This window comes from Diceros bicornis, chromosome 17 (assembly GCF_020826845.1).
Source record: "Diceros bicornis minor isolate mBicDic1 chromosome 17, mDicBic1.mat.cur, whole genome shotgun sequence".
Taxonomy (NCBI): domain Eukaryota; kingdom Metazoa; phylum Chordata; class Mammalia; order Perissodactyla; family Rhinocerotidae; genus Diceros; species Diceros bicornis.
This window is the reverse complement of record NC_080756.1, coordinates 40238646-40265088: the sequence shown is the minus strand read 5'-3', so window position 1 is coordinate 40265088 and position 26443 is coordinate 40238646. Positions and strand designations below refer to the sequence as shown.

General features: G+C 38.5%; 1 protein-coding gene across 1 annotated transcript; it reads left to right on the top strand.

Annotated features, from left to right (window-relative positions):
* The first annotated feature begins 1061 nt into the window (after nucleotides 1-1061).
* CMAS (cytidine monophosphate N-acetylneuraminic acid synthetase) lies at nucleotides 1062-19648 on the top strand. Its single transcript, XM_058558661.1, has 8 exons — nucleotides 1062-1367; nucleotides 8452-8594; nucleotides 8750-8905; nucleotides 11860-11993; nucleotides 14269-14363; nucleotides 14853-15024; nucleotides 15813-15966; nucleotides 19057-19648. Exons 1-8 carry the CDS (start codon nucleotides 1108-1110, stop codon nucleotides 19245-19247), a joined length of 1305 nt encoding a protein of 434 aa, XP_058414644.1. The 5' UTR covers nucleotides 1062-1107; the 3' UTR covers nucleotides 19248-19648.
* The last annotated feature ends 6795 nt before the right edge of the window (nucleotides 19649-26443 follow it).

Here is a 26443-nt window from a genome sequence, read left to right as displayed (position 1 = left end):
GATCAGGAAGATGAGACACTTAGACTGACCAGCTTGGGTGACACACCCACCACTACAATGCAGACGATGTGAGTGAAAGCCCTACCAGGTACGAGGAGCAACAATTCCTAAAAGGAAAAGATTTTGAGCAGACAGAAAAAAAAACCCCAAAAAACTAAGAACATGTGTCGACTACACTAGAATGGAATAATCCAGATTGACTTCCAAATTTTCGCCTCTAGGTGGATGGTAATTTTTTTTTTTTTTTTTTGTGAGGTAGATCAGCCCTGAGCTAACATCCGTGCTAATCCTTCTCTTTTTGCTGAGGAAGACCGGCCCTGAGCTAACATCTATTGTCAATCTTCCCTTTTTTTTTTTCCTTCCCCAAAGCCCCAGTAGATAGTTGTATGTCATAGCTGCACATCCTTCTAGTTGCTGTATGTGGGATGTGGCCTCAGCAGGGCCGGAGAAGCAGTGCATTGGTGCGTTCCTGGGATCTGAACCTGGGTGCCAGTAGCGGAGCACACGCACTTAACCGCTAAGCCACGGGGCGGGCCTGGATGGTAATGTTGATAGAAAATGCAGAGGTTGAAGCAGTTTGAGCCCATACAGTGAGTTAAGTTTTCAAGATGTTGAATTTAAGGTGCCTGTAGGACGTCCGAATGATGTACTCTTCTTGAAAAAAATGAGTCAGGAGCACAGCAGAAAGATGTTCGTTTAAAATATACATTTTAAAATATAAAATTGATTCGTGTTAGGGTGCATCAGGGCGCGCAGTGGGAAACCTACCACAATTGTTAAGTAGGGAAGTTCTTCAGCAAAAGATCGATAGTCCATGTTGCCTGTTTTACAAATCAAGCCCCCCAGAAGCTGCACTTCCTTCCAGTCATCTCTGGACTCTTATTACTCGGCTGGGGCTCGGGGTCGCCAGGTCAGAGCCTACTCGTGCTGCGGAAGCCGGGCGAGGCGGCCGCGGACTACAATTCCCGGCGTGCCCCGCGAGGGGGCGGGCCCAGGAACAGCCACCCCTGCGAGCAGTCGGGCGGGGAGATCGGGCGGCGCCGAGCTGAGGTGGCGAGACAAGAGCTCCCGGATGTGGAGAAGCTGGGGAGAAGGCGTGGGAGGAAGATGGACTCGGTGGAGAAGGGGGCTGCCACCTCCGTCTCCAACCCGCGCGGGCGGCCGTCCCGGGGCCGGCCGCCGAAGCTGCAGCGCAACTCCCGCGGCGGCCAGGGCCGAGGCGTGGAGAAGCCCCCGCACCTGGCGGCCCTCATTCTGGCCCGGGGCGGCAGCAAGGGCATCCCCCTGAAGAACATTAAGCACCTGGCGGGGGTCCCGCTCATTGGCTGGGTCCTGCGGGCGGCCCTGGACTCGGGAGTCTTCCAGAGGTGCGCATGTGCGAGAGTGGGCGGTGCGGCCTGGGCGGGGGTCCGTAGGGGGAGCCGGGCCCTGGAGGGGCTGTGGCTCCTGGGGCAGTCGCTCTTGGAAGGGGTGTGCCAGATCCGGGGTGTCTGGGCCGCTGCCGAGAGCCCAGGGAGGACAGGCTCCAGCTTCTTCCTTGTTCCGTAGCTACGAATAGTCATGACCTGGTACGCTTCTTGTCCCCGCCCTTGACAATGCCAGCCGTGGAAGGGGAGGTTTCCTCTTTTCAACCGTCTCCGTCGCCCTGGTTGACCTCACAGGGTGAAAGGATAGGAGACCACCTCTGGGAAACGTCTGCGATAGTATGTGAACTCTTTTAGACCTAGGCCATTGGGGTTGCCCTGTTGCTCAGCTCTGATAACTACTTGGTGCTCATCGATCAGGGAGGCATCAGGTTCATGAACGGAATGGAGAGGCAAGGCTTTCTAATTTCGAGTTCAGCTTGGAGATCCTTTCCTGACCTTTGAAAAATAAGCTATCTGCCTGTGAGTCAGCACAATCTAGAAATCTCCCTACATTTGTACATAGGTGAGAGATAGTGGGAAGGCATACAGCCAGCTTTTTTTTTATGATAGGCTGGTACGTGGTTTTATCATACCTTTGGAATCTCGTCTGCCCTAAGGGCAGTTTTAATTGCACATCGTTGAGAGACCTTGCCATATGCCATATTGGTCAGGAGTTACAAGCTGATGTCTTTCATAAAAGAAGGGAGATAGAATTCTGTGTCAAGACTGAATTTACACATAGTAACTTCAACCTCATTATGCTTGAATGTGTTACCGTGGAAAGTAAATTATTTTAACCTTTTGATGTTTGGGTTTTGGTGTTTAAAGACATGGCTGTTTTTGAAGCATATTAATTACCCACATTAATGTATGGGTAAATGATTTTTATCGAACCAATCTTGTTTAAAAGGGAGATACCAAGAAAGTATAAATTTACTAATTTCCTTAATGTTTTAATCCAAAGGAAGCCTTGGTGGAGTGAGGTAAATAGGAGCTGGCACCCAGAAGATAACACTGATGTAACAGGAAGTGTGCGAAGGAGAGATAGGGAAAGACTTCTGGATTTGGTTCAATTCAGTAAACAATTACTGAGCCCTAATTTCTGCCATACACGTCCAAGGGAATACCATGATGAATGTGACGTGGTTCTTTCCTTGTGAAGCTCACAGACTTTTGGACATTTTTTACCTCCTTACAAGGGTTACACACTGAAAAACAAAAGGACTGAGAGAAGGTGCAGGCAGGCATCAGTAATGTAGTAAAATCCTCTTTTTGTGAAATGAATTAGAGATCAATATCACATTCGTAATAAATTGAGAACAAAACTCATTTACAACTCTGGTTCCATATGTCAGCAAACCCGTTTCAAACTGGCTTAACTAAAAAAGGTAAGGCTTGTTTCAGGTACAAGGAGATGGAAAGGCAAAAAATGATTTATTCATTCAGCAGATATTTATTGACTACCTACTATGTGACAGTCACTGTTCTGTGTCCTTAAGCAGAGGCTGTACCAGTAGCAGTAGTTCCTAGTCTCATGGAGCTTGCTTTATAATAGGGAGAGACAGGCAATATACAAACAAATTAATATATACTGTATCTGGTGGTGATAAATATTTTTAAGAAAAATAGAGTAAGGGGATGGTGCACTTTGTCACCAGAATCCTCTATTTCTTGGTTCTTCTGGGTAGGCTCTCCCTTTATGGTGTCCAGGTGGTTGTGCTGAGAACTGCAGAACTCTTGGCCCATGATGACTTGGTCCAAACTTCTGCACCCAACCAAACTCTAGTATGGTTTCTAGCAATTTAAGGCCACGTTCCTAGGATGAACCTAGCCCTCCTCAAAATGGCTGCCTGAGAAAGCTCCATGCTGCCAGGAGAATTTCACGTTTATTTCAGGAATAACCTGGTAATAGGCAGATAGCCTCTGAACCCCCCTGGTAGAATAGTTACTTTAGAAAGCTTACAATTATAAATCCCTTCTCTGCCCTTTGGGATGTAAATCTACCACCCAAAACGGTTTCCTCAGGGACCTGAGAGCCTTCTGTTTGAAATACAAACATTCTGGGAGATAACTCGTACCCTTCCCGGTCCCTGTGGGAGGACAAGGGCCTGAAGTCAATGGGTGCCTTGCTTCACCTTGCACCTTGCCTCCTGTCACAGAGCTAGAAGTTTGTTTCTCCTCTGGGTAAGCACCAGTTAACAAACCCAGATGGCTTAGTCACATGGACTAACCCCCTGGAACAGCCCACAGTGCCTTTCCCCTACCACACTCCAGCCTTTTGTTTTGGGGAATTTGAGTTCAGTTCATGCTGAACTCTCTTCCCTATTGCAATAGTTAATGAATAAAACCTGTCCTTTCTGCTTTAACCAGGGTTGGGCTTTGTTTATCCTTGACACTGCTCCTCGTATCCTGCCAGGTTTAAGTCTAGTCAAAAAAGAGCTGCCCTCTTCACAGTTCTAACTAAAGTCTCATTGGGTCTCAGTGGGTTCCCTGCTCATCCTTGAACCCGTCACTATGGCTAGGAGAACACAGTGCTTATAGTGGTACAGTTTAGCGCATCTTCCACTCTCAGAGCTAGTGATGGAGCGCCCCCTGAAGCATGTGACAGAGAGGTTCATCCAGAGAAATCCTGGAGTACGATTACCACCAACGGGGGAATAGATGTTGGGAGTCAAAACCCAACAAATAACTATTACGGCAGACATTGGGGATTTTGCTACAAAATGATTGGAAAATATATGTATATATTGAACAGTGATTTTCCTGTGTCCATTTATTAAAATGCATTTGTACAAAATTCCATTAAAGAATAAATGACTCTTGAGTTTTAACTTTTTCTGTACCACTTTTATTTAATACATCTAGACTAGAGCGGAAGCTCCTTGACGATAGGGGTGGTGTTTTATACTTCAAGCCACCTATGGGATCTGTCACTATACCAATAATAGCAATTAGAAGAAATAAAACCAGTATTTCCCTTAACTAGCAAAATGAGCATAATCTTTCTAACTCTGCCTTCTCTAACTTGCAGTATTATGTAATAGTGTGATTTTACTCTGTTCAATTCACATAGCTGCTTGGCATCCTTTCTAGGGATCTGGGGAGTTTAACTCAAAAGGTGATAGAAGGGACTAGCACTACTTCCTCCATGAAGTTTTTGCTGATCCTCTCAGTGAAAAATAATTGTGTCTTTGTTTTTCTGTCCATAGCAGCGTTGTTTGTTTCTTCGTTAGTGCATGCACCGTGCAAGCATGTAAGATCATAGATCAGGAGTCAAACTGCATGGATTTGAATTCTAGCTTCACCATGTATTAACTTTGCAACTTTGGGTAAATTACATAACATCTCTGTGCCTTTTTTTCCTCATCTGCAGAATGGACTTAAATGTCTACCTCATAGGCTTGCTGAGGGAATTAAGTAAGATAATGTATATACAGCCCTTAGAATAGTGCCTGGCATATAGTGAATGATCTTTCCTTGACATTTTCCCCTTATGTTGAAGGTTTTTACAATCTTCATCTCTTCCATGGGCCACAGTTTCCTTACTTGTAAAATGGGAGAGTTGTAATTATCTTCAAAATGCTAGTGTTAACCTTCTTTGACTTTGAAGATTTAATGGAAGTATGTCTTTACTCTCTATTTCAGGAGTCCACCAACTTTTTCTGTAAAGGGCTGAATAGTAAATATTTTAGGCTTTGCAGGCCAGACAGTCTCTGTTACTCAGCTCTGCCTTTGTATGTTGTGAAAGTGGCCATAACAATACATGAATGAGTGAGCATAGCTATATTCCAATAAAACTTTAGTCATGAAAAGAGGCGGGTAGTGAGCCAGATTTGGCCTGATGACCCCAGCTCTACCAGGTCAAAAGCTTTTCGTGAGCAGATACTATCTTATTCATCTTGGTATGCTTTATATATTAGAACCTCAATTAAAATGTGTTGATTTGAATTTAATTGACTTATTCTGAAGCTGCAGTAGGCGTTTGGAACAGCCTTGCTGTCTCTCATTCTCTCTTTGTTCAATAAATACTTACTCTATGAAGGAATTGAAGAAAACTGTAGCTGCCTGATTTGTGTTTTTCAGGGCTAGAAGATGCCTTGGAGATTATTTTGTTCAAAGCCATGGTTTGACTTAATTGAGGCAACTTTTTGTGGCCTGCTGAGAATCACAGCTAACAATACTTTCAAGCTTACTAACTTTGCATACTAACTTGGATAGTTAGCCGTCGAGAAAAATGTGAAATAATTTTATTTTCATTTAGTAAAAAGTTGTTGTTAGAGCTGAGTTTGTAACAGCTTGATGTTTAACAGTGGTTCAGTGCTGTGCAAGTAAACCTCAGAACGAATTGATTTTTAAAATGTTGCCTAACATAACTTATGAAAAATAAATATAAGTTTTAGTTTCATTTCTAGGGTGTGGACTTATGATTAATGAAAGGTCTATGCTGTGTTATCATTAAAATGACAGTTTATGAACTGAAATAACTTTCATAGGCACCATGGTTGATATTCCTGTTCATCCTGTTAGATGTAGTGTGACTTCATTTGAGGCTAAAGCCATTGACATTAACTTTTGACATTTACTCTGTAATTGATTTTAAATGTTATTAGGCCTGTTTGTTCACTTGCTCATTCTTTCTCTTTTGCCCTCCCTCATCTGGTGCCCCTAAACCAAAGGAAAATGATGTACTTAGTCCCTTTAATAGATGATGACCATTGTATTTTAAGCATACATATGGGATGCTATTTTCCTATTTCTAGTGCCACTGCCTTACATAATACATACAAATTAGACATTTGGACCTTCGAAGGTCTGAAAGCAGAACTTCAGCTTTCCTTCCAACAGAGTCATTATGAGGATTAAATGAGACTGTGTAGATGTTCCTTTATTACTATTCCTATTTTATTATTTTGAATAGCTAACATTTATTAAATGTTTATTGTGTTGTAGTTTATATTTAATCCTCATAACAACCGTATGAGGTAATTACTATTGTTATCACCTCCATTTTACTGAAAATAGAGGTCGGGGAAACAATGGATTTTGTCTGGGGTCGTATAGCTAGCATGCATGTGGTGGAGCCAGGATTTGAACCGCTTCCTTCGGAGCCCATGCTCTTAACCATTTACTATTTCATTCAACAAATATCTATTGAAGTTATGTAGCAGGCATTGTAAAAATACTTTGTAAAAAGTAAAGCATTATAGAGAGGTTAGTTATTGCCTCTTTCCCTCTTGCCCTAATGGCTTAAAGAGAATTGTAGTACTGTGTTGGCCTCTGTCTCTATCAGTAAGCCAAGAGTTTCTCCAGAAAATGGTCTGTATATCCCCAGTGTCCTGAGTAGGGCCTGAAACAGAATAGGCGCTCAGTACACATTTCATGAATGGAGGATGAATGATAATAAAAGGGAGGAAAGAAGAGAAACAAGCAGCAAACCTCTTCTAAAACCTCTATTATTTATTTATCTTTTAAGCATTTCAAAAAGATCACTGAATCTTGTGGTGTTGAATTTTCATAAGTAAAGATCAGGATAATAAAGTAAATGGCTTCAGCAATTTACTTCAACTAGTGACGTATATTAGATGTCAAAAGACTCATCTTTTTTGCTTTTCCTGTTCACTTTTTCTGTATTCTGTTACCATCTTACCACCCTCCCTTCACCTTCTTTATTTAAAAAATTCACTAGGTTTTCATTGGTGTTTCACTTTAATATATACCTTTGAGTCTGACATTTCTCCAGTGAAAAACCTACCCAAAATTTCAGATTTCAAGATGGAGGAAAACAGGGGCTCCTCTGTTCTGCCTTGCACAAAGTGACAGGGGTAGATATGACCCCTAGCCAGTGGCTCATCTTATTTACTAGCTTCCTGTGAGAATTTTTTAGGGGAGTTATTGACCTTATTCTCTAGATTTAAACCCTTCTGCAAATATTAAAGGGAATAAATGAAATTAAATTAATAAGTGAAATACAGAGATATTAAAAATTGTCTTTAGTTTCTTACTTTCTTTTCACTCTTGACAATTGAGCATAGACATTTGAAACATGCAGTTTCTTTTCCCTCAGTAGATGCTGAATGAAGGGGAAAAAATATATATATATGCATGTGGCAAAGACTAGAAGTCATTAAATTATCTGTATGTAATATCACTATTAAAACATTGTGGCTAGACTGATATTCAGATCTTCTGTTTCTAGCAATGGAAAGTTGTAAAGGTCCAGGAAACTTAACTTCAGTAAAGACTAGTACACCTCCCCCAAATAGCAGCAGTTTTGCTCTTAATTATCATTCGTATAAAGTCTAAATGGGCAACTATGTAAGCTTTGGTTAATAGAGCTGTTAAGCTAAATTCTCCTGAGCCAGTCAATCATATTAGCCATGTCTATCAGTTGTTATCAACGGCTGTAATCCAGTTGATTCTGTGTTCAAATATTTATACACCCATTGTTAGTTGGCAAAAAAAAAAAAAAAAGTTAGATTATCTCACTATTTTGAACCCAGACTTGGGCATTTAGTCTCTTCTAAGCTTGAATTCTTTCAGCTTTGTGGTTTGGCTAAGCCAAATCCATTTTTTTCTTAGCAAGTATATTAAAATATTTTATACAATATTTTGGATTTGAATGGAGAATAAGAATCAGGATCTTCATTTCCTCTAGATTTGAACTTCTAGCACTACTCTTTTGCTTAACATGCCAGTAGCCTTAAAAATAGGAAGTATCTTTTTTTCTAATTTTATAAAACTATATTTAGGGCTACATAAATAATATTTATATAAATAACTATATATTATATAGAATATGAATATATGTGTAAGTATAAAATATCTAGGACATTTTTGATTCAGACATTAAAAAATATAGTTTACATACAAAATATACTTCTTTAAATTTTATGTTACTTTGGATCTATAACATTATTTTGATGGTAAAAAAACTATTCTAACATTATGTAAGCTGTATTTTTGGGTTTCAGAGCCCCTTTTTATCTTTAATGATTTGTTTTAGTGATTTGACTCTTTATTTATTTATTTTTTAATATCTATACAGTGTGTGGGTTTCAACAGACCATGATGAAATTGAAAATGTGGCCAAACAATTTGGTGCACAAGTTCATCGAAGAAGTTCTGAAACTTCAAAAGACAGCTCTACCTCACTAGATGCCATCATAGAATTTCTTAGTTATCACAATGGTATGAGTTTAAAAGTTTATTCAAAATTTTATATAATTTTCAACTTGCTTATCATTTCACAAGGCTGGTTTTAACATTTGAATTTACGATCTTAGTGTTACTTGTTTGCAAAGAACTTTATTTTGATGTCCTTTTCATTTGTTGTGTCTTTTAAGAGGTTGACATTGTAGGAAATATTCAAGCTACTTCTCCGTGTTTACATCCTTCTGACCTTCAGAAAGTTGCAGAAATGATTCGAGAAGAAGGATATGATTCTGTTTTCTCTGTTGTGAGACGCCATCAGTTTCGATGGAGTGAAATTCAGAAAGGAGGTAATCTGTTATATCTTTATTTTAGCTCATTTTGCAGAGAACCAGTTTTTTCATATGTAAATATTCTTTAGGAGTGAGGAGAGTAGAAAGGGAGCAGTAGAAGAGAATATGAGATTCTTAACTGTGGTAGGTAATGACATTTATAATCAGTTCTAAATCTTGGGATTATTGAGGCAAGACAGTGAGACCAAATTAATTCTTTGCTTTACTTTTTACAAAGGGACATTTTAACCTTCTATTTGCCTTTTGACCCAGACATGTTTTTTAGATCAGATACTTTTATGTTTGTCCTAGACATGTTTGATAAACTCCATATAAATCATATAGAATTGTGGGAATAGAAAGCATCCGCCAAAAAGTTCTGGAGAACTTCAAGGATGAATTGTGGAATTGCTTCCCAAAAATATGTAAGAAGAATTCCATCGAGTTTAGCTGGAGCCTGATTTCTAGCCAGATAAACTAACAAAATATGTAATAAAGAATATAATCACCAACAAATAAGTAAAGGTAACATACTTGAGGAAAGGCAGTGTGGTTTCTGTTAGATGCCCTGACGTTTATTGAATATAGAAAAGCTGGCCTAATTGTCTCTAACGTGTGTGACTTAAAGGAGATAGTATGGAAGATGAAGTGCCACTGGAGAAGGTACAAAAAAGAGCAATTAAGAGGAGAGATGAGGGGCCAGCCTCATGGCCTGGTGATTAAGTTCAGTGAGCTCCACTGGGGCGGCCTGGGTTCAGTTCCCAGGCTCAAACCTACACCACTTGTTGGCACCCATGCTGTGGTGGTGAGCCACATACAAAATAGAGGAAGATTGGTATGGATGTTAGCTCAGGGCTAATCTTCCTCAAGCAGAAGAGGAGGATGGGCACAAATGTTAGCTCAGTGCCAGTCTTCCTCAGCAAAAGAAAAAGCATAGCAAATTACAGACATTTTTAGACAGACAAAAGCTGAGAGAATTTGTTACCAACAGATCACACTACAAGATGGAAGCACACATAAGTATAGAAAGGGATGAAGAATAACAGAAAGGATAAATATGCAGGTGAAGATAGATGACCATTTTAAAATAATTTTAAAAGTATTATAATTTGTTGCCAATCTCCGAACCCCGGGCCGCCGCAGCGGAACGCGCGCACTTAACCGCTTGCGCCACCAGGCCGGCCCTATCCTCTTTTTTAAAGTATTTTCCTCTAATTTTTAAAACATATTTATGATAGTTATTTGAAAATCCTTGATTGCAGATTTCAACATCTGGGTCGTTTGTTGTTCTGTTTCTATGACTGTTTTTCTCTGATTATAGTTTGTGTATTTCCATTTCTTCTTTTGTCTTGTATTTTATCATGTGCCTGACAGAGAGACTGGAGTATTTATTATTTTCCTCCAGAGAGGCCACACCCTTTCTTCTATCAGGCTGATAAGATAAGGGGCTAATTAGTTTGATTTAATTAGGAGTTGGGCTGGGTTGGAACTTTAATTTCAGTTCACCTCTTATTGCATGTGTCCTGTCAGGAGATATGTCTTGTATGTATTGCTAATATCCCTCTGCTAACAGGACTTTGGGATCTAAGCACCACAAAACTATAACCATCTCTCCCTGCTCTCCAGCCTGTTCCCAGCTTCTTGTGCCATAGCACACTCAACAGAAGTCCTGTAGGGGGAATCAGTGGGTGGAAAGATCTAGCTCTGTCTTTTAAGTTTCTACTGATGACAATCTGAGACTCTAGTCCACAGGGTCATTAAAAACTTTGCAAAACTCTTCTGGCTTCTCCTTACCCCAGTAGAGTCCCTCTGCTTATGCCAATCTTGATCTTTCTCTCACCTCTTCCTCAGACTCAGCACATATCCCCAGAGAGAAAGCAGCCACTGATCGTTGTTCATCCAGGAAAGACGTGTCCCTCACTTTCCTTTTCTTCAGAGTACCACTTCAATTATCTAGTTGGTTTGCTTATTGCCTATCTCTACCATTAAATTGCAATGCTCCATGAGGGTAGAGAGTCATGGTCAGTGCTGTGTATCCAGTGCCTATAAAATTATACCACATATTCAATGTATATTTGCTGAGTATTTTCCTGATTATATCAGACACTGGGGTGGAGTTGAGCAGAGGATGGATTAGTTAGGGAAGTACGTAGAGGTTATTCCTAGAAGCCTTTACGCACAGAAGTGACAGCCAAAAGTGAAGAAAGATTCTGAAGAATCACCAACTATTACACACACACACATGTGAATGCATACCTATACATATCCACAAATACAAATTTGGGAAAACTTTAGTAAAAAGGCAAGGGAATCCCTATATACCAGTACTGAGGGCTTCATTTATTACATCATGTTATAATCATTAATGTTGCTATTGCTGAGGCTTCATTACCAAGGATAATAATAAACAAACATAATTTATTTATTATTATGCTTAGTATATTTTTTAACTACTGGTAAGAATGTATAATACATTATATAAACAGTTCTATCAATATAAATCATCAGTTTTCTATACTAATTCCATGAAAGTAATTTCTCAACCACATTAGGTAAATAGCAGATATATTGTATCTCTTTAGAAGCAAATAGTAACAAATAGATTAAAAGGCTCCGATATTGAATATGGGTGTTTTATTACAAGTTCAGTTCTTTTGAAGCTATTTTAAGGTTGCATTGATGTCCTCCCAAAGCATTATATTTGTATAAATACCTTAAAACCTTAATTATTCAGAATTCCTCTATGAAATATTTTTATTATTATTATTATTATTATTATTATTGAAAAGGAAAGATAAATCATCAGAATTTTTAGGGATTTTGTTCCTTTAAAAAATCCTTTTAATTACATATCTAGATACAGAAATATTCTATGTTCTGAGTTCATTTTTATTTGCTTTATATAAAAATTACTGAATGAACACTTTCAGTATTCAGAGCAATGTGGACTTATTATAGCTTTTTGCTTTTAGTTCGTGAAGTGACTGAGCCTCTGAATTTGAATCCAGCTAAACGACCTCGTCGACAAGACTGGGATGGAGAATTGTATGAAAATGGCTCGTTTTATTTTGCCAAAAGACATTTGATAGAGATGGGTTACTTACAGGTTTGTGCCTTCATTTTGCAAAAACCTTTTAAACCCTTTTGTCTGTATACTGAGTTCTGGGGAAGGAGTACGGCACAGTTCGTGAAGGGAAGTGTCAGCCCCCAGGGGAGAGGCATAACTGACTAGATTTATTATGTGGGGCATTTATCCTGCAGGCTTACCCCAGACTGGACTTTGGAATCCGTTCAGTAAATTGCAAGAAATTCTGCTACAACTATAACATTAAGATAAGAAATGAATCAAGTATTGAATATTTCTTTACACATGTCCTGTATTCATATTATTCCATTCAAAACTCCGTTTTTAATCCATGGTTATATTACTGTCAGGTTGTGGTTGTACAGTTGAGTAACTTCTATTGCTTTAAAAAGAGGCAAACCCCCCAATATAGTAGAGGTTAAAGAGCATCAGGAGGGCCGGCCCTGTGGCTTAGCGGTTAAGTGCACGCGCTCCGCTGCTGGCAGCCCGGGTTCGGATCCCGGGCGCACACCGACGCACCGCTTCTCCGGCCATGCTGAGGCCACGTCCCACATACAGCAACTAAGAAGGATGTGCAGCTATGACATACAACTATCTGCTGGGGCTTTGGGGAAAAACATAAATAAATAAAAATTATAAAGAGCATCAGGAAAAGCAGATTATAATTCTATCTCTATCTCTAACTGTGTAACCTTGGATATATCATGTTATCTGCTCTAAGTCTCGTTGCTCTCTTTTTAAAATAAGGGGGTTGGATGTCTCTCTCGTCTTTAGAGCCTACGTGGTTATATCATATACTGTTTGTTCACTTGAGTTATAGCTATTGTTTATTCAGCACTTACTGTGCACCAAGCACTATATAAAACATTACATAGGTTATCTCATGTAACCTACATAGCAGCAGAAGAAAGTGGACATTCCTATCCCAGTTTTCCAGCGGAGGTCACAGCAGCTCTGAAAAATGAAGTAATTGGCTCAAGGCAAAAACGAGTAGTAATAGTACTGTCAGGATTTGGATTTAGGTCCTTAGGTTACTCAAAAAACAGCATTAAAAAAAATCAAAAGTCTACTCTCTATAGTGAAAATTCTAACGTGACTCATGCTCTGAGGGATAAGTATTTTTCCAATCTTTTGGTCAGTGTATAGGCAATCTCTAGTCTGGCTGTTTAGGTAAATTTGAGTGTTCAGGAAAATTAGATTTGACATATATAGATACCACCCTCCCCAAGCTCTTTGCTAAGGGAGACTGTGGTTTGACCCTTTTCTAAAGCATGGAGAAAAATGAAGTTTCTCATCATAACAAGATTTGTGAAGAGACTGAAATTCTGAAAAATGAAGTTTTCTGGTAATTGATCTTGACATTGAAATGATTACAATCATAGGAAAGCCTCTCCTCTTGCCCCCTTACCCAGGATCAGGAAACTCTCCCTACCTTTGCCCACATGTGACCTGGACAGTTATTGCCCTCTCCTGTCTGTAGCTCAGGAATCAAAGATAATTCTGTACAATAGAAACTACAGTTATTTTTCCTCCCCTATCTTGCCCCTTATTGCACATAGGAACATAAGTTCCAAAAACATTTATGCTGCTTTTGGGTGGTTATAGGAGAGACTGCCAGAACAAAGGGGATACAATTAGAGGATTTCCAGAAAATTCCTTATGGTCAGAATACTGGACAGGCCGGCCCCACGGCTTAGCAGTTAAGTGCGCGCACTCCGCTACTGGTGGCCTGGGTTCGGATCCCGGGTGCGCACTGATGCACCGCTTCTCCGGCCGTGCTGAGGCGGCATCCCACATACAGCAACTAGAAGGATGTACAACTATGACATACAACTATCTCCTGGGGCTTTGGGGAAAAAAAAAAGGAGGAGGATTGGCAATAGATGTTAGCTCAGAGCTGGTCTTCCTCAGCAAAAAGGAGGATTAGCACGGATGTTAGCTCGGGGCTGATCTTCCTCACAAAAAAAAAAAAAAAGAATACTGGAGGATGGGTATTGTTTCTGCTTTTTTCAATCTTAAAATAGAAGCCTATTTGAAGAAAAATGGGAACTTGCACTGTGTGGATAGAATTTGAGAAATGTTAAGATTATTTAAGTTATATGGTTTGAATATATGGGAAACAAAAAACTTTCCCCTCCAAAAAAGAAATCATTTGTTGTATGTCACTAATATTACTGGATTATTCATTTTTCTGAGTACTGTAGAAATGAATTCATTGTATTGTATTACAATAAACTTTTTGATATGTGTGAATGGGTGTTAAAAACAGTACTCATGGCGTTTGTACTATCTTTAGGGTGGAAAAATGGCATACTACGAAATGCGAGCAGAGCACAGTGTGGATATAGATGTGGATATTGATTGGCCTATTGCAGAACAAAGAGTATTAAGGTAAAAATAAGACTTGTATAGTCTTTGCACTCGACCCTAAAATATTATTTTTAGTAGATATGTTTAATTGTACTACAGACACTGATTTTTTTTTAATTGAAGTAATATTGGTTTATAACATTATATAAATTTCAGGTATACATCATTATATTTTAAATTCTGTAGACACTACGTCATATTCACCACCAAAAGTCTAGTTTCCACCTATCACCATACAAATGAGACACCGATTTCTGATATTCCAAACATCTTAGGATGTTGTGTATTAGTATGCTCATATGAGGAAGACATACACATAAAATATGCTTTTAGATGGCTATTCAGTAACTTGAGAAACACGTAGTCTGGTTAGACCACATTACTAAATTTGAAGGACAGTGTTTGACTAATTGAATGGGAACGGGTTATTAAGTTTATTAGTGTTAGCCAGATGAGAGGGAGTGATTAGTATTGCACTTATATTCAAAAGTCTATTTTGGTTTCTTTTAGATATGGCTATTTTGGCAAAGAGAAGCTTAAGGAAATAAAACTTTTGGTTTGCAATATTGATGGATGTCTCACCAATGGCCACATTTATGTATCAGGAGACCAAAAAGAAATAATATCTTATGATATAAAAGATGCTATTGGGATAAGTTTATTAAAGAAAAGTGGTATTGAGGTATGTGCCCCCTGAATGTAGCAGTGTTTTTTAAGATTGTGATTCAGGGTTAAGGAACAGGTGAGGGAAATAAGAGATTTACATTTTTAGTATTATCTATTAAAATATCTGAAATTTAGCCTTCACATGCCTAGAAAATTATCATACTATTTACTTTTAGATGAGTAAAATTAGGAACTTGTCAATCAACAAATAATATTTCTAATTTATTTAGTAAGTATGAGCATACTGTTTTTAAATAGGCACTATCTGGTATTTCCCATAGGATCTTACAACAAGAAAGATTTCATAGAAAATAGGTGTCAGCATTTAGAAAAAAAGCAAATGTGGATTTTTAAAATGTAGCTTATTCTTATGATTGAACATTTTAATTCAAAATAACTTAATATTGAAGTGTATTTTCAAAAATGAAAGCTAAGATGATTTCTTATAATTCACTAGAAATCTTAAATATGTGTTCCTAAGCAGCACAAAAGACAAGTTATAAGACTTTCCTGTGGATAAATTGAATTATAGGAAAATCTTAGATTAGATAATCTATGTAGTATTTTTTACCTGTAGATAGAAGCCTTTCCACTGTAGAAAACAGTGTCTTTCACCTTTTTTGGACTACTAAAAATAAACTATTTTAAAGCTTCATCATTTTAAAATAATAGTTGATTTTACTTACTTGGTCCTTCAGAAGGTCAAAAGACTACTCATTGTAACTTGTATTATTTACAAGGTGTTATTTTATTATGAAAGATATCTGTTTCCTTCATTTTCTCATTTTGCCCTTTTTTTTTAAGGTGAGGTTAATCTCAGAAAGGGCCTGTTCAAAGCAGACACTCTCTTCCTTAAAACTGGATTGCAAAATGGAAGTCAATGTACCAGACAAGCTGGCAGTTGTGGATGAATGGAGAAAAGAAATGGGCCTGTGCTGGAATGAAGTGGCATATCTTGGTTGGTATCTTTTTTTCAGCCATAATAAAATGGACCAGGATTTTTTTTTTTTTTTTAAGAAATAGAGAAATAAGAAAGAAAATTCCCAAGATTGGCATGATTGCAAGGAAAGAAGAACTTTCTTGCAGCACTGATAAAAGTATTGAATTGGGACAGCCTTTCTGTGGGTTAGTTTGATAATACGTATCAAGTGTAGCCTAGTATAATGATTACCAACACGTGCTGTGGAGTCAGACTACACCCCTAACTAGCCAGTTTTGATAAGGTAAGCCTTGGTTCCTCATCTGTAAACTGGAAATGTTGAGAGTACCTATTGTCATAGTTCTATTTTAGGAATTCATGAGAAAATCTGGGTAAAGCATTTAGCAGATTCCTAATATATAAGAAGTACACTCTGAATATTTTTTGCTATTCTTAAAACGTATGTAGTTTTGATCCCCAAATTCCAATTTCAGGAAATAATTGGACAAATATGCCAATAATGGAGGGAAAAAAAGAATCCACCTAAATATCCTGCAAAAATAGGATATTCATAAAATGGAATACTATGCAACCATTAAAAACAATGCTGTAATCTGTATTTATTGGCATGGTCAGATGTCACAAGTTTTTCACTTGAGCATTACGCAAATGTATTTATCAGGTGTCTGCTAAATGCAAGCTTGGAACTGATTGCTGGGACTTACTGCTTGCAGAGCTGACAGCCTAAGGATGTCAACATTTTAAATATCAGTAATGACAAGTTATTAAAATACATAAAAACTATAAACTGTGTATGAAATAAATATTTACAGGGATAATATGGGCCCTAAAAGAAGCAGCGCAGGAATGCTTTGGGAGCATATGATCTGGGGGCTTCAGGAATAGCCTTTGAAGCACATGTGAAGATTAAACAAAGAAACACTAGAGAGCCTTTAATAGAAAATGATCCAATTTTTATAAGAAGAAGACAGTTTCAGTGGAACATATAACAAATCCCAGGTCTACTTATTATCTGTGTGACCTGAAGGAAGCACTTCTAAGTCTTAGTTTTCCTATTTATAATATAAACACAAATTGAACTTTATAAGGCCAATGGAAAGAAAATCGAAGATAATATAAAATGCTTAATATAGTGCCTGCATATAGTAGTAATAAGTGTATCATTTATATAGGTAAAACTGTAAAATTATATATGCCAAAATGTAGTGATTATCCATAAATAGTGATAATTAGGGTGAGTTTGATTTTTTGTGCCTTTATTTTAAAAAAATGTTTCTACCAAGAATATGCATTACTTATATAACATTAAAAAACTAGAAAAAGTAGAGGTTAGAAAATCAAGAAAATAGAGAATAGACTCCAGATTTTTATTTTACAAATTGGAGTAGTGTTTTACTTTGGCCACATAAATGTATAAAAATGTTTCTCAGGGGCTGGCCCCATGGCTTAGCAGTTAAGTGCATGTGCTCCACTACTGGCGGCCTGGGTTCGGATCCCGGACACACACCGATGCACTGCTTGTCCAGCCATGCTGAGGCAGCATCCCACATACAGCAAGTAGAAGGATGTGCAACTATGACATATAACTATCTACTGGGGCTTTGGGGAGAAAAAGGGGAAAAAAAGGAGGAGGATTGGCCCTAGATGTTAGCTCAGGGCCGGTCTTCCTCAGCAAAAAGAGGAGGATTGGCATGGATGTTATCTCAGGGCTGATCTTCCTCACAAAAAAAAAAAAAAAGTTTCTTAAGAATAGCAACACTTTTTTTTTTTTTTTTTTTTTTGGTAAGGAAGATTAGCCCTGAACTAAAGACATCTGTTGCCAATCCTCTACTTTTTGCTGAGGAAGGTTGGCCCTGGGCTAACATCCATTCACATCTTCCTCTACTTTATATGTGGGACACAGCATGGCTTGACAAGCGGTGCATAGGTCCACGCCCGGGATCTGCATCTGTGAACCCTGGGCCGCCAAAACAGAGCACGGGAACTTAACCACTATATCACTGGGCCAGCCCCGAAAAAAATAGTGACATTTTTATAAGTAAAAGTTAGTAAATAAAGCTTAGTTGGAGGAGTGGACTATGCAAAGAAATACTTTAATTTTCATCATCTTTCAGTGAAAACAATTCAAATTTCAATAAAATTAGTAATAAAAGAAAATATTTCAGTAGATAAATGTAGAACAAATTTAAAACAAATAAACTCTTTTAACCAGCATTTTATTAGTAGTGTTTGTCTATGGTATAGTAATAGTCACACTCAGAATGATGAATTTAAGGCACTGGGAGCTTCTGAAATTTATCCTGTCAAAAACAGGTCGGAGGGTGTGGAAAGAAGCAGCAAGGCAGGGAGAGAAAGGACGTAGTTATGTCAGTGTGATGGTAATTTTTCAACAAGTGACATACAAATCAGAACTATTACAGGTTAAAAGAGACAAGATATATGTTAACAAAATGCAATATGTAGACTTTGGTTTCTGATTCAGATAGATCAACTGTAAAAAGACAATTTTGAGACAACTGGGGACATTTGAATGTGTAGTAGGTTATTAGATGATATTAAGGAGTTGTTGATGTTGGTGGTTTGATGATATTGTGTCACTTTTTAAAAAATATGTATATCTATTATAGGTAGACGCTGAGGAGTTTTTGGGTAAAATATGGTGTCTGAGAATTCCTTCTTCCTTCCCTGCAAAAAACCAGGAGCCAGGGAATAGAGAAAAATATTGATAAATAATCCAAAACATTGATAATTATTCCACATGAACATGGGATTCTTCTATATGTTTGAAATTTTCCTTAATAAAAACTTTAAATAATTTGTAATTTATACAGAGAATTTCTAGTGTACACATCAGACTGTATGCAGAAAGTCTACTTCATTCTCTTTCTTTAAAGTTTATTTTGAATTGCGTAGGAAAAACCCTAGACCTCAATTATACTTGTAAGTACTTGAACATATTTTTGTTTCATCTAATCTGTAGTATTCTTACATATAGTGCTTTAGGTCTTACTGAAGTTACCAGAATTACTTATTGGTCACTGTTTGCATTTTTTAGAAAAAATATTCTTTGTCTCTTTAAATATTCAACCAGTGTTTCTTTATTGGTAGGAAATGAAGTGTCTGATGAGGAGTGCTTGAAGAAAGTGGGCCTAAGTGGGGTTCCTGCCGATGCTTGTTCCACTGCCCAGAAGGCTGTTGGATACATTTGCAAAAGCAATGGTGGCCGCGGTGCCCTCCGAGAGTTTGCAGAGCACATTTTCCTATTAATGGAAAAGGTTATTAATTCATGCCAAAAATAGAAATTAGTATAATGTTGGGAAAGAAAGTATATGGCCTTCTTCAGCCACTTTACTTTTATTTTTGATTAAGTACAATTCCATGTTGTAATGTTACAGAGTGTGATTTGATTTGTGATATATCTTAATATCTTTTAAAGCAATGTCTTCTCAAACTGTCATTCCAAAACCTTCTATGAAATAATTGTGCTCTACTTTTCTCTTTATGCAAGATAATTATTTAGAGATTGATTACAGTCTTTCTCAGATTTTTAGAAAGTGCAAGTAACAACATCACAATTGACTTTGTATTGTACCCTGTAAAACTGTGTTTGTGTGCTTTTAATGATGCTGAGATTTTATTTATTTGGGGACAGTGTGTCTGGAAGACATGCCCTTCTATTAATAAAATTACATTTCACAAACTTGATGAAAACTGCCTTGTGCTATAGAAGAGATTTACCAAACATTCCTTGATTTCCTTTACAACTGACCATTCAATCAGTAAGAGAAAACAAGCCACTAACTACCAAGTGTAAAGGAGATATACAAATACAGATATCTGAAGAAATGGATATGTTGTGAAGGTTGTATAGTGATTTGGAGTAAATCATTTGCAGTTACTGCTGAGGTTATCATAATTTTGTGTACTAAATTTGGCTGTCATCACAATTTTACAGCCACCACAAATCATTCTCCGACCTGATTAGATTCCAGGAATGGGGCGTTATCTCATAAATGTGGGTGCTTAACTAATAAACAGTAACCGTTTCCTGTGGAACAATATTACATCTGTTTTCACTATAAAAAGAGTTCGTGTGAAACTCTGGCAGGAAGTGAGCCATTCAGGCCGAGCTCTACAGGAAGCTGTTTTCCTCTGTCAGGACTGGGTGGATTCGTACGGTTCAGAGTCCGCCCCTCTATGCCAGCCACAAGTTGGAAGAAAAAGAGGACTGTCTTCTACCTTAACTTCCTTAACATCTTGTCCTGGTTTTATCCCATCCTTCTGGCTTTTCCACTCCTGACTTTATCTTCCCCTTCCCCCTTAAATTTACGCATTCCTAAAGTTCTAACCCCAGTTCTTGTTCTTTCCAGAGACCACATCTCTATGCAAAGTTTCAGCTATGCCTCCATGCAGATGACTGAAGTCTAATGACCGAAATCTAATCTCTGTTGTGAGTTCTCATTGCGTCTCGAACTCTTTGTGTTATAAGCCAGACTCCTGGACTTCACCTCTCAAATTCTGATTATAGCATTGAGACATCACAGCCTTCCTCAATTTCTCCTTTTCATCTCTAGTCAGATACCAGAGCTTCATGCTACAGCCCAGTGTCCTTTCAGTTTATCTACTAGTATTGCTAGATTAATTGGTCATGTGTTTGGTGTTGTCCTTTACAAAATCTTTTAGTGACTCCACGGTGACCACAGAATGTGATAAAACATTCCCTGGTCCAGATGTACTCTGGACACAACCTAATATTTCCAGCCTCAGTTCCTGCTGATTCTTGTGGGTCCTGCCACCCTAATCAAGCTGTTCTATGTAATTTTCCAGCAATGCCTCTATTAGCCTATTCTTCTCAAGTCCTACATTTAATCACCACATGAATCATTCATTCCTCAAAATACTCCTGCCAAAATACCTCCCAAAGTAAATACTATACATGAGTATAGATGATACTGGAGTCTTTGTTTCATTCCACTGACCCAAAACTAAGAACAAGGAAACAATTCAGTCCTCACTGTGACTCCTACTTCCTGTTCTCCCAATAGTAGGGAGTCTTAATCAAGAAAATACGTGTTCAGGGGGCCAGCCCGGTGGCTCAGTGGTTAAGTTCACTGGTTCTGCTTCAGTGGCCCAGGGTTTGCCGGTTCAGATCCTGGGCACAGACCTGCTCACCGCTCATCAGGCCATGCTGAGGCGACATCCCACATAGAAGAGCTACAACTCTACAACTATGATACACAACTATGCACTGGGGCTTTGGGGAGAAAAAAAAGAAAAAGAGGAAGATTGACAACAGATGTTAGCACAGGGCCAATCTTCCTCCAAAAAAAAAAAAGAAAGAAAGTATATATTCAGCTCTGACATGTAAAGAACTTAGAAGTTGTCAAGCCCTTCCTTCCAACAAGAAAAACTGGACAAACAAAATGAATGACTTTTCTTGGACCTCTCAGAGAACAGGTCGAAGGGCAACCAACCACTCCAAAATCTGAAAAGACTGGCACATTTAGAGAAAAATGGCACCTGATACTTGCTTACGTGGAGCAAAAGCTGCTGGGTGACAAACTAGTAGGAACATTTAACTAATAGTTTTGATGAATTGCTGGAGGTTGAGGGGATTATTGTGAGTAAGAAACTCCTGGAGGCCGCAGTCAAGGGGGTTGGGGGTGGGGCACACTTTCCTCCCAGGAATGCCAGCAGGTTCTCACAGGATGGATATGAGGATCCAAGAAAAATCCCCCTATGGCCCTGGTGGGAGGAGAAGAGCCATTGTGAAACGTTCCCAGATCCTGCTCCCTAACAAAGGCCTTCTCGCTTACTGTAGGAAGGACGTCTCCCCAGAAAGCAATACTAAAAACTTACCCTAGGGGCCGGCCGGTGGCGCAAGCTGTTACATTGCACGCGCTCCGCTGCGGCGGCCCGGGGTTTGCAGGTTCAGGTCCCTGGCGCACACTGACACCCTGCTTGTCAAGCCATGCTGTGGCGGCGTCCCATGTAAAGTAGAGGAAGATGGGCACGGATGTTAGCCCAGGGCCAGTCTTCCTCAGCAAAAAGAGGAGGATTGGCGGATGTTAGCTCAGGGCCAAACTTCCTCACAAAAAAAAAAAACTTACCCCAACCAGGAGAAGGGCACTCTGCTCCACTCCAGCCTGCTCTAGCCTTCCTGTCTCCCCTGGGTGGGGGGGAGGACATCAAAGAAACAGATTGTGAATGCTGCAGGCAGGAAAGACCGTAGGAGCAGGGGGAAGAAAGCTATGCCCCTGGAGGAGAGACAGAAACACTTGAGAAGGCTGTACTCCCAAGACAAGCCCACTGAAAGACTGAGACTTGGAAGATTTTAGAATGCTCCCTTTCTTCCACACCCTATACCACGCCAACAAGTGACATAACAGTAGATTACAGCTGAAAAGCCTACAAGACACAGACTTTTTCTGAGAAGCAATATAGAAGGAGGTCCCAACACCAAAAACAAGGACACAAGGAATGTGTCAGGTACCTATAGCTACAAGAAACATTAAATATAGCCCAACTCCCAGCAAAATGAACATAAATTTTCACACTGAAGACCTATTTATCTTGGTAACTATTACCCAATAACCTTATCTGGCTTTCAACAACAAAAATTGTAAAGCGTACCAAAAAGCAAGAAAAAGCAGAGTCTGAAGAGACGAAGCAATCCTCAGATCCAGTCTCAGATGTGACACAGATGTTAGTTTTATCAGACAGGCAATTTAAATAGCTATGATTAATATGTAAAGGGATGTAATGGAAAAAGTATACAACGTGAAAGAGGATAGGTAATGTCAGTAGAGAGATGGAAACTATAAGAAAGAATCAGAAGGAAATGCTAGAAATCAGACACAGTAACAAATGAAGAATGCCTTCAACTGGTGCATCAGTAGACTTGAAATAGCTGAGGAAAGAATGGGTGAACTTAAATATTGGCGGATTTTATTTTCTTTTTTCTCTATACATTGGAATTACATATGTTACATTTTATTATATTTCGTTTTTTCCAGCTTTACTGAGATATATTTGACATAACAGTGTGTAAGTTTAAGGTGTACAATATGATGATTTGAAATACATGTACATTGCGAAATGATTACCACAATAATGTTAGTCAACACATCCATTACGTCACATAGTTACCATTCCTCTTTCTTTCTCACTTTCTTCTTCCTTCCTTCCTTTCTTTTTCTTTCTTTCTTTCTCTCTCCCTCTCTCCCTCTCTCCCTCTCTCCCTCCCTTCCTTCCTTCTTTCAGTGGTGAGAATATTTAAGATCTACCCTCAGCAACTTTCAAGTATATAATACAGTATTGTTAACCATAGTCACCATGCTGTACATTCAGTCCCAGGAACTTGCTCATCTCGTAACTGGAAGTTTGGACCCTTTGACCACCATCAACTATTTCTCCCACCCCCTAGCCCCTGGTAACCACCAGTATACTCTCTGTGTTTATTTATTCAGTTTTTTTAGGATCCACATGTAAGTGAGATCATAGGATATTTATCTTTCTCTGACTTATTTCACTTAGTATAATGCCCTCAAGGTTCATCCATATTGTCACAATTGGCAGGATTTCCTCCTTTTTATGGCTGAATAATATTCCATTGTGTATGTGAGTGTGTGTGTGTGTGTGTGTGTCGGTATGTAGACTACATTTTCTTTATCCATTCGTCCATTGATGGACAATTAGGTTGTTACCATGTGTTATGAATTTGTCAAATAAACACTTATTAAGTGGAGCACAGATATGTGGGGTTGACCAAAATGATAACATAGAAGACTGCTGAACTCCCCTCCTCTTACAGACACACTGAATGTACAGCTACACATGGAGCAATTCCCTTTGAAAGAAATCCAGAAACTGAGTAACTCCTACACATCAGGCAAATGAGAAAACACTCGCACTGAAGCTGGTAGGAAAAGCTGAGACACATGGCCGTAAACCCCACCCCCAGCACAGCACCATACAATTAAGAGGGAACTCCCAACTCCCAGCTTCTCCCTGAGGAGTGAAGGGTTTGGACCCCACATTTAGCACCCCAACTTTTACAACAACTACCCAAGGGACAGGCCACCAAAACACCTAACTCTGAAAGCCAGTGAGGCTTGTGTACACAAGACCTAAAAGACTACAGCAAACAAAGAAGCAGTTGTTAACAGGCACGCAAACACCACGGCTATTCTCCCAGGGCTCAGTGCAGAGGGAGCAGCCAAAACACCATCTCACAGTGTCTCCCTAGAAGGGACTTAACTACATACTTTACCAATTGCAGCCTGAGAGTCTAGTCTTGGTAGGATGTATGTTTCTAGGAATTTATCCATTTCTTCTAGGTTATTCAATTTGTTGGCATATAATTGTTCATAGTAGCTTCTTAAATCCTTTATATTTCTGTGGTGTCAGTTGTAATGTCTCCTTTTTTATTTATATACTTTTATTTGCATCCTCTCTCTTTTTTTCTTGGTTAGTCTAGTTCAAAGTTTGTCAATTTTGTCTATGTTTTCAAAAAACTAACTTTTAGTTTCATTGATTTTTTTCTATTGTCTTTCTAACCTCTATTTGATTTATTTCTGCTCTAGTATTTATTTCCTTTTTTCTGCTAACTTTGGGCTTTGTTCTTCTTTTTCTAATTTTTTGCAGTGTAAAGTTAGGTTGTTTATTTGAGATCTTTTTTTCTTAATGTAGGCATTTATCACTATAAACATCCCTTTTAGAACTGTTTTTGCTGCATCCCATAAGTTTTGTTATGTTGTATTTCTGTTTTCGTTTGTCACAAGATATTTTCTGATTTCCCTTTTGATTTCTTTTTTAACTCAGTTGCTCAGGAGTGTGTTTTTTAATTTCCACATATTTGCATATTTTCCAGTTTCCCTCCTGTTATTGATTTATAGTTTCATACCATCATGGTCAGAAGAAATACTTGGTATGATTTCAATATTCTTAAATTTGTTAAGGCTTGCTTTGTGGCCCAATTTATGACCTCTCTGGAGAATGTTCCATATGTACTTGAGAAAAATGTGTATTCTGGTGTTGTTGGATGGAATGTTCTGTATATGTTTGTTAGGTCCATTTGGTCTATAGAGTTATTCAGGTCCACTGTTGCCTTATTGATTTTCAGTCTGGATTATCTATCCAGGGTGATTATAGCATATAGATAAGGGAAATGATTGACAGCAATGTCATAAGGGATGAGGGGGATGAATTGGGAGTAACTCTAATAAAGTAGAGCAGTATAGTGTTATTTGAAGGTGAATTTATATTATTTTAAAATGTAAATTGTAAACCCTAGGGCAACCACTAAAAATGTTTTTTAAAAAAATATAAATGATACATCAAGAGAGTAAGGAAAATGGAATCATTCATACAAAATGCTCAATTAAACCAAGAGAAGTCAGAAAAAGAGGGAAAAAAAGAAACACTGAACAAATACAATGAATAGAAAACAGTTAAAAAGATGATAAATTTTAATCCAACTATAGAAATAATCACCTTAAATGTGAATGGTCTAAACACACCAGTTAAAAGACAGAGATTGTGGTTAGATTTAAAAACCTAGACCCAACTATATACTGTTTACCACAAATTTACTTTAAAGACTAGTAAAAGTTAAAAGTAAAGAGATGGGAAAAGAAAGACCGTGCTAACACTAATCAAATGATAATATCATTCACTGTACTAGTCTAAATCTATTACTACATAATGGACTACTTCAAAATATGTTTGCTTAAAACAACCAGCATTTATTTTCTCACCAATCTATGGGTCAGTGATTTGAGCAGAGCTCAGCGGCATTGTTATTCTGGTCGTACCTAGGCTCTCTCTTGTGGTTGCAGTCAGCTGGTGGCTACAATGGCTATAGGATCCAAGTTAATTTTATTCATGTGCTGGCTGTTTGAGCCTTTCTCTTCTTGAGATCTTTCAACTTTAAGGAGACTAGCCTAGGCTTCTGAACATGACATCCTGAGAGCAGCAAGAAAGTGAGATTGGATGCTCCAACACCTCTTGATGGCTTCCTTAGAAGTCACACGATGTTAGTTCAGCCCCAGTTCTACTGGTCAAAATAAAGCAAGTTGGGGCCAGCCCAGTGGCATAGCAGTTAAGTTCATGTGTTCTGCTTTGGCAGCCCAGGGTTCAATGGTTCGGATCCTGGGCATGGACCTACTCACTGCTTGTCAAGCTGTACTGAGGCAGCATCCCACATTGAAGAACTGGAAGGACCTGCAACTAAGATATACAACTATGTACTGGGGCTTTGGGAAGAAAAAAGAAAAAGAGGAGGATTAGCAACAGATGTTAGCTCAAGGCCAATCTTCCTCAAAAAAAAAAAAAAGTAAAAGTGAAGCAAGTTACTAACCATCCAACACAGATCAAAGGGTCAGGAGATAGAGTCTAGTTCCCAATGGAAGGATATCCATTTTTAATCCATTATATATGTTAATATATCTGGGTTTGGAAGTTGGAGAAGCTGGAAAAAGAGATCTGTTTGAGG

Coding starts and splice junctions, on each gene's coding strand:
- CMAS (XM_058558661.1), top strand. CDS start 1,108: ATGGACTCGGTGGAGAAGGGGGCTGCCACCTCCGTCTCCAACCCGCGC. Junction 8,595..8,749: donor ATTTCTTAGTTATCACAATG/GTATGAGTTTAA, acceptor GTGTCTTTTAAG/AGGTTGACATTGTAGGAAAT. Junction 8,906..11,859: donor GAGTGAAATTCAGAAAGGAG/GTAATCTGTTAT, acceptor TTTTGCTTTTAG/TTCGTGAAGTGACTGAGCCT.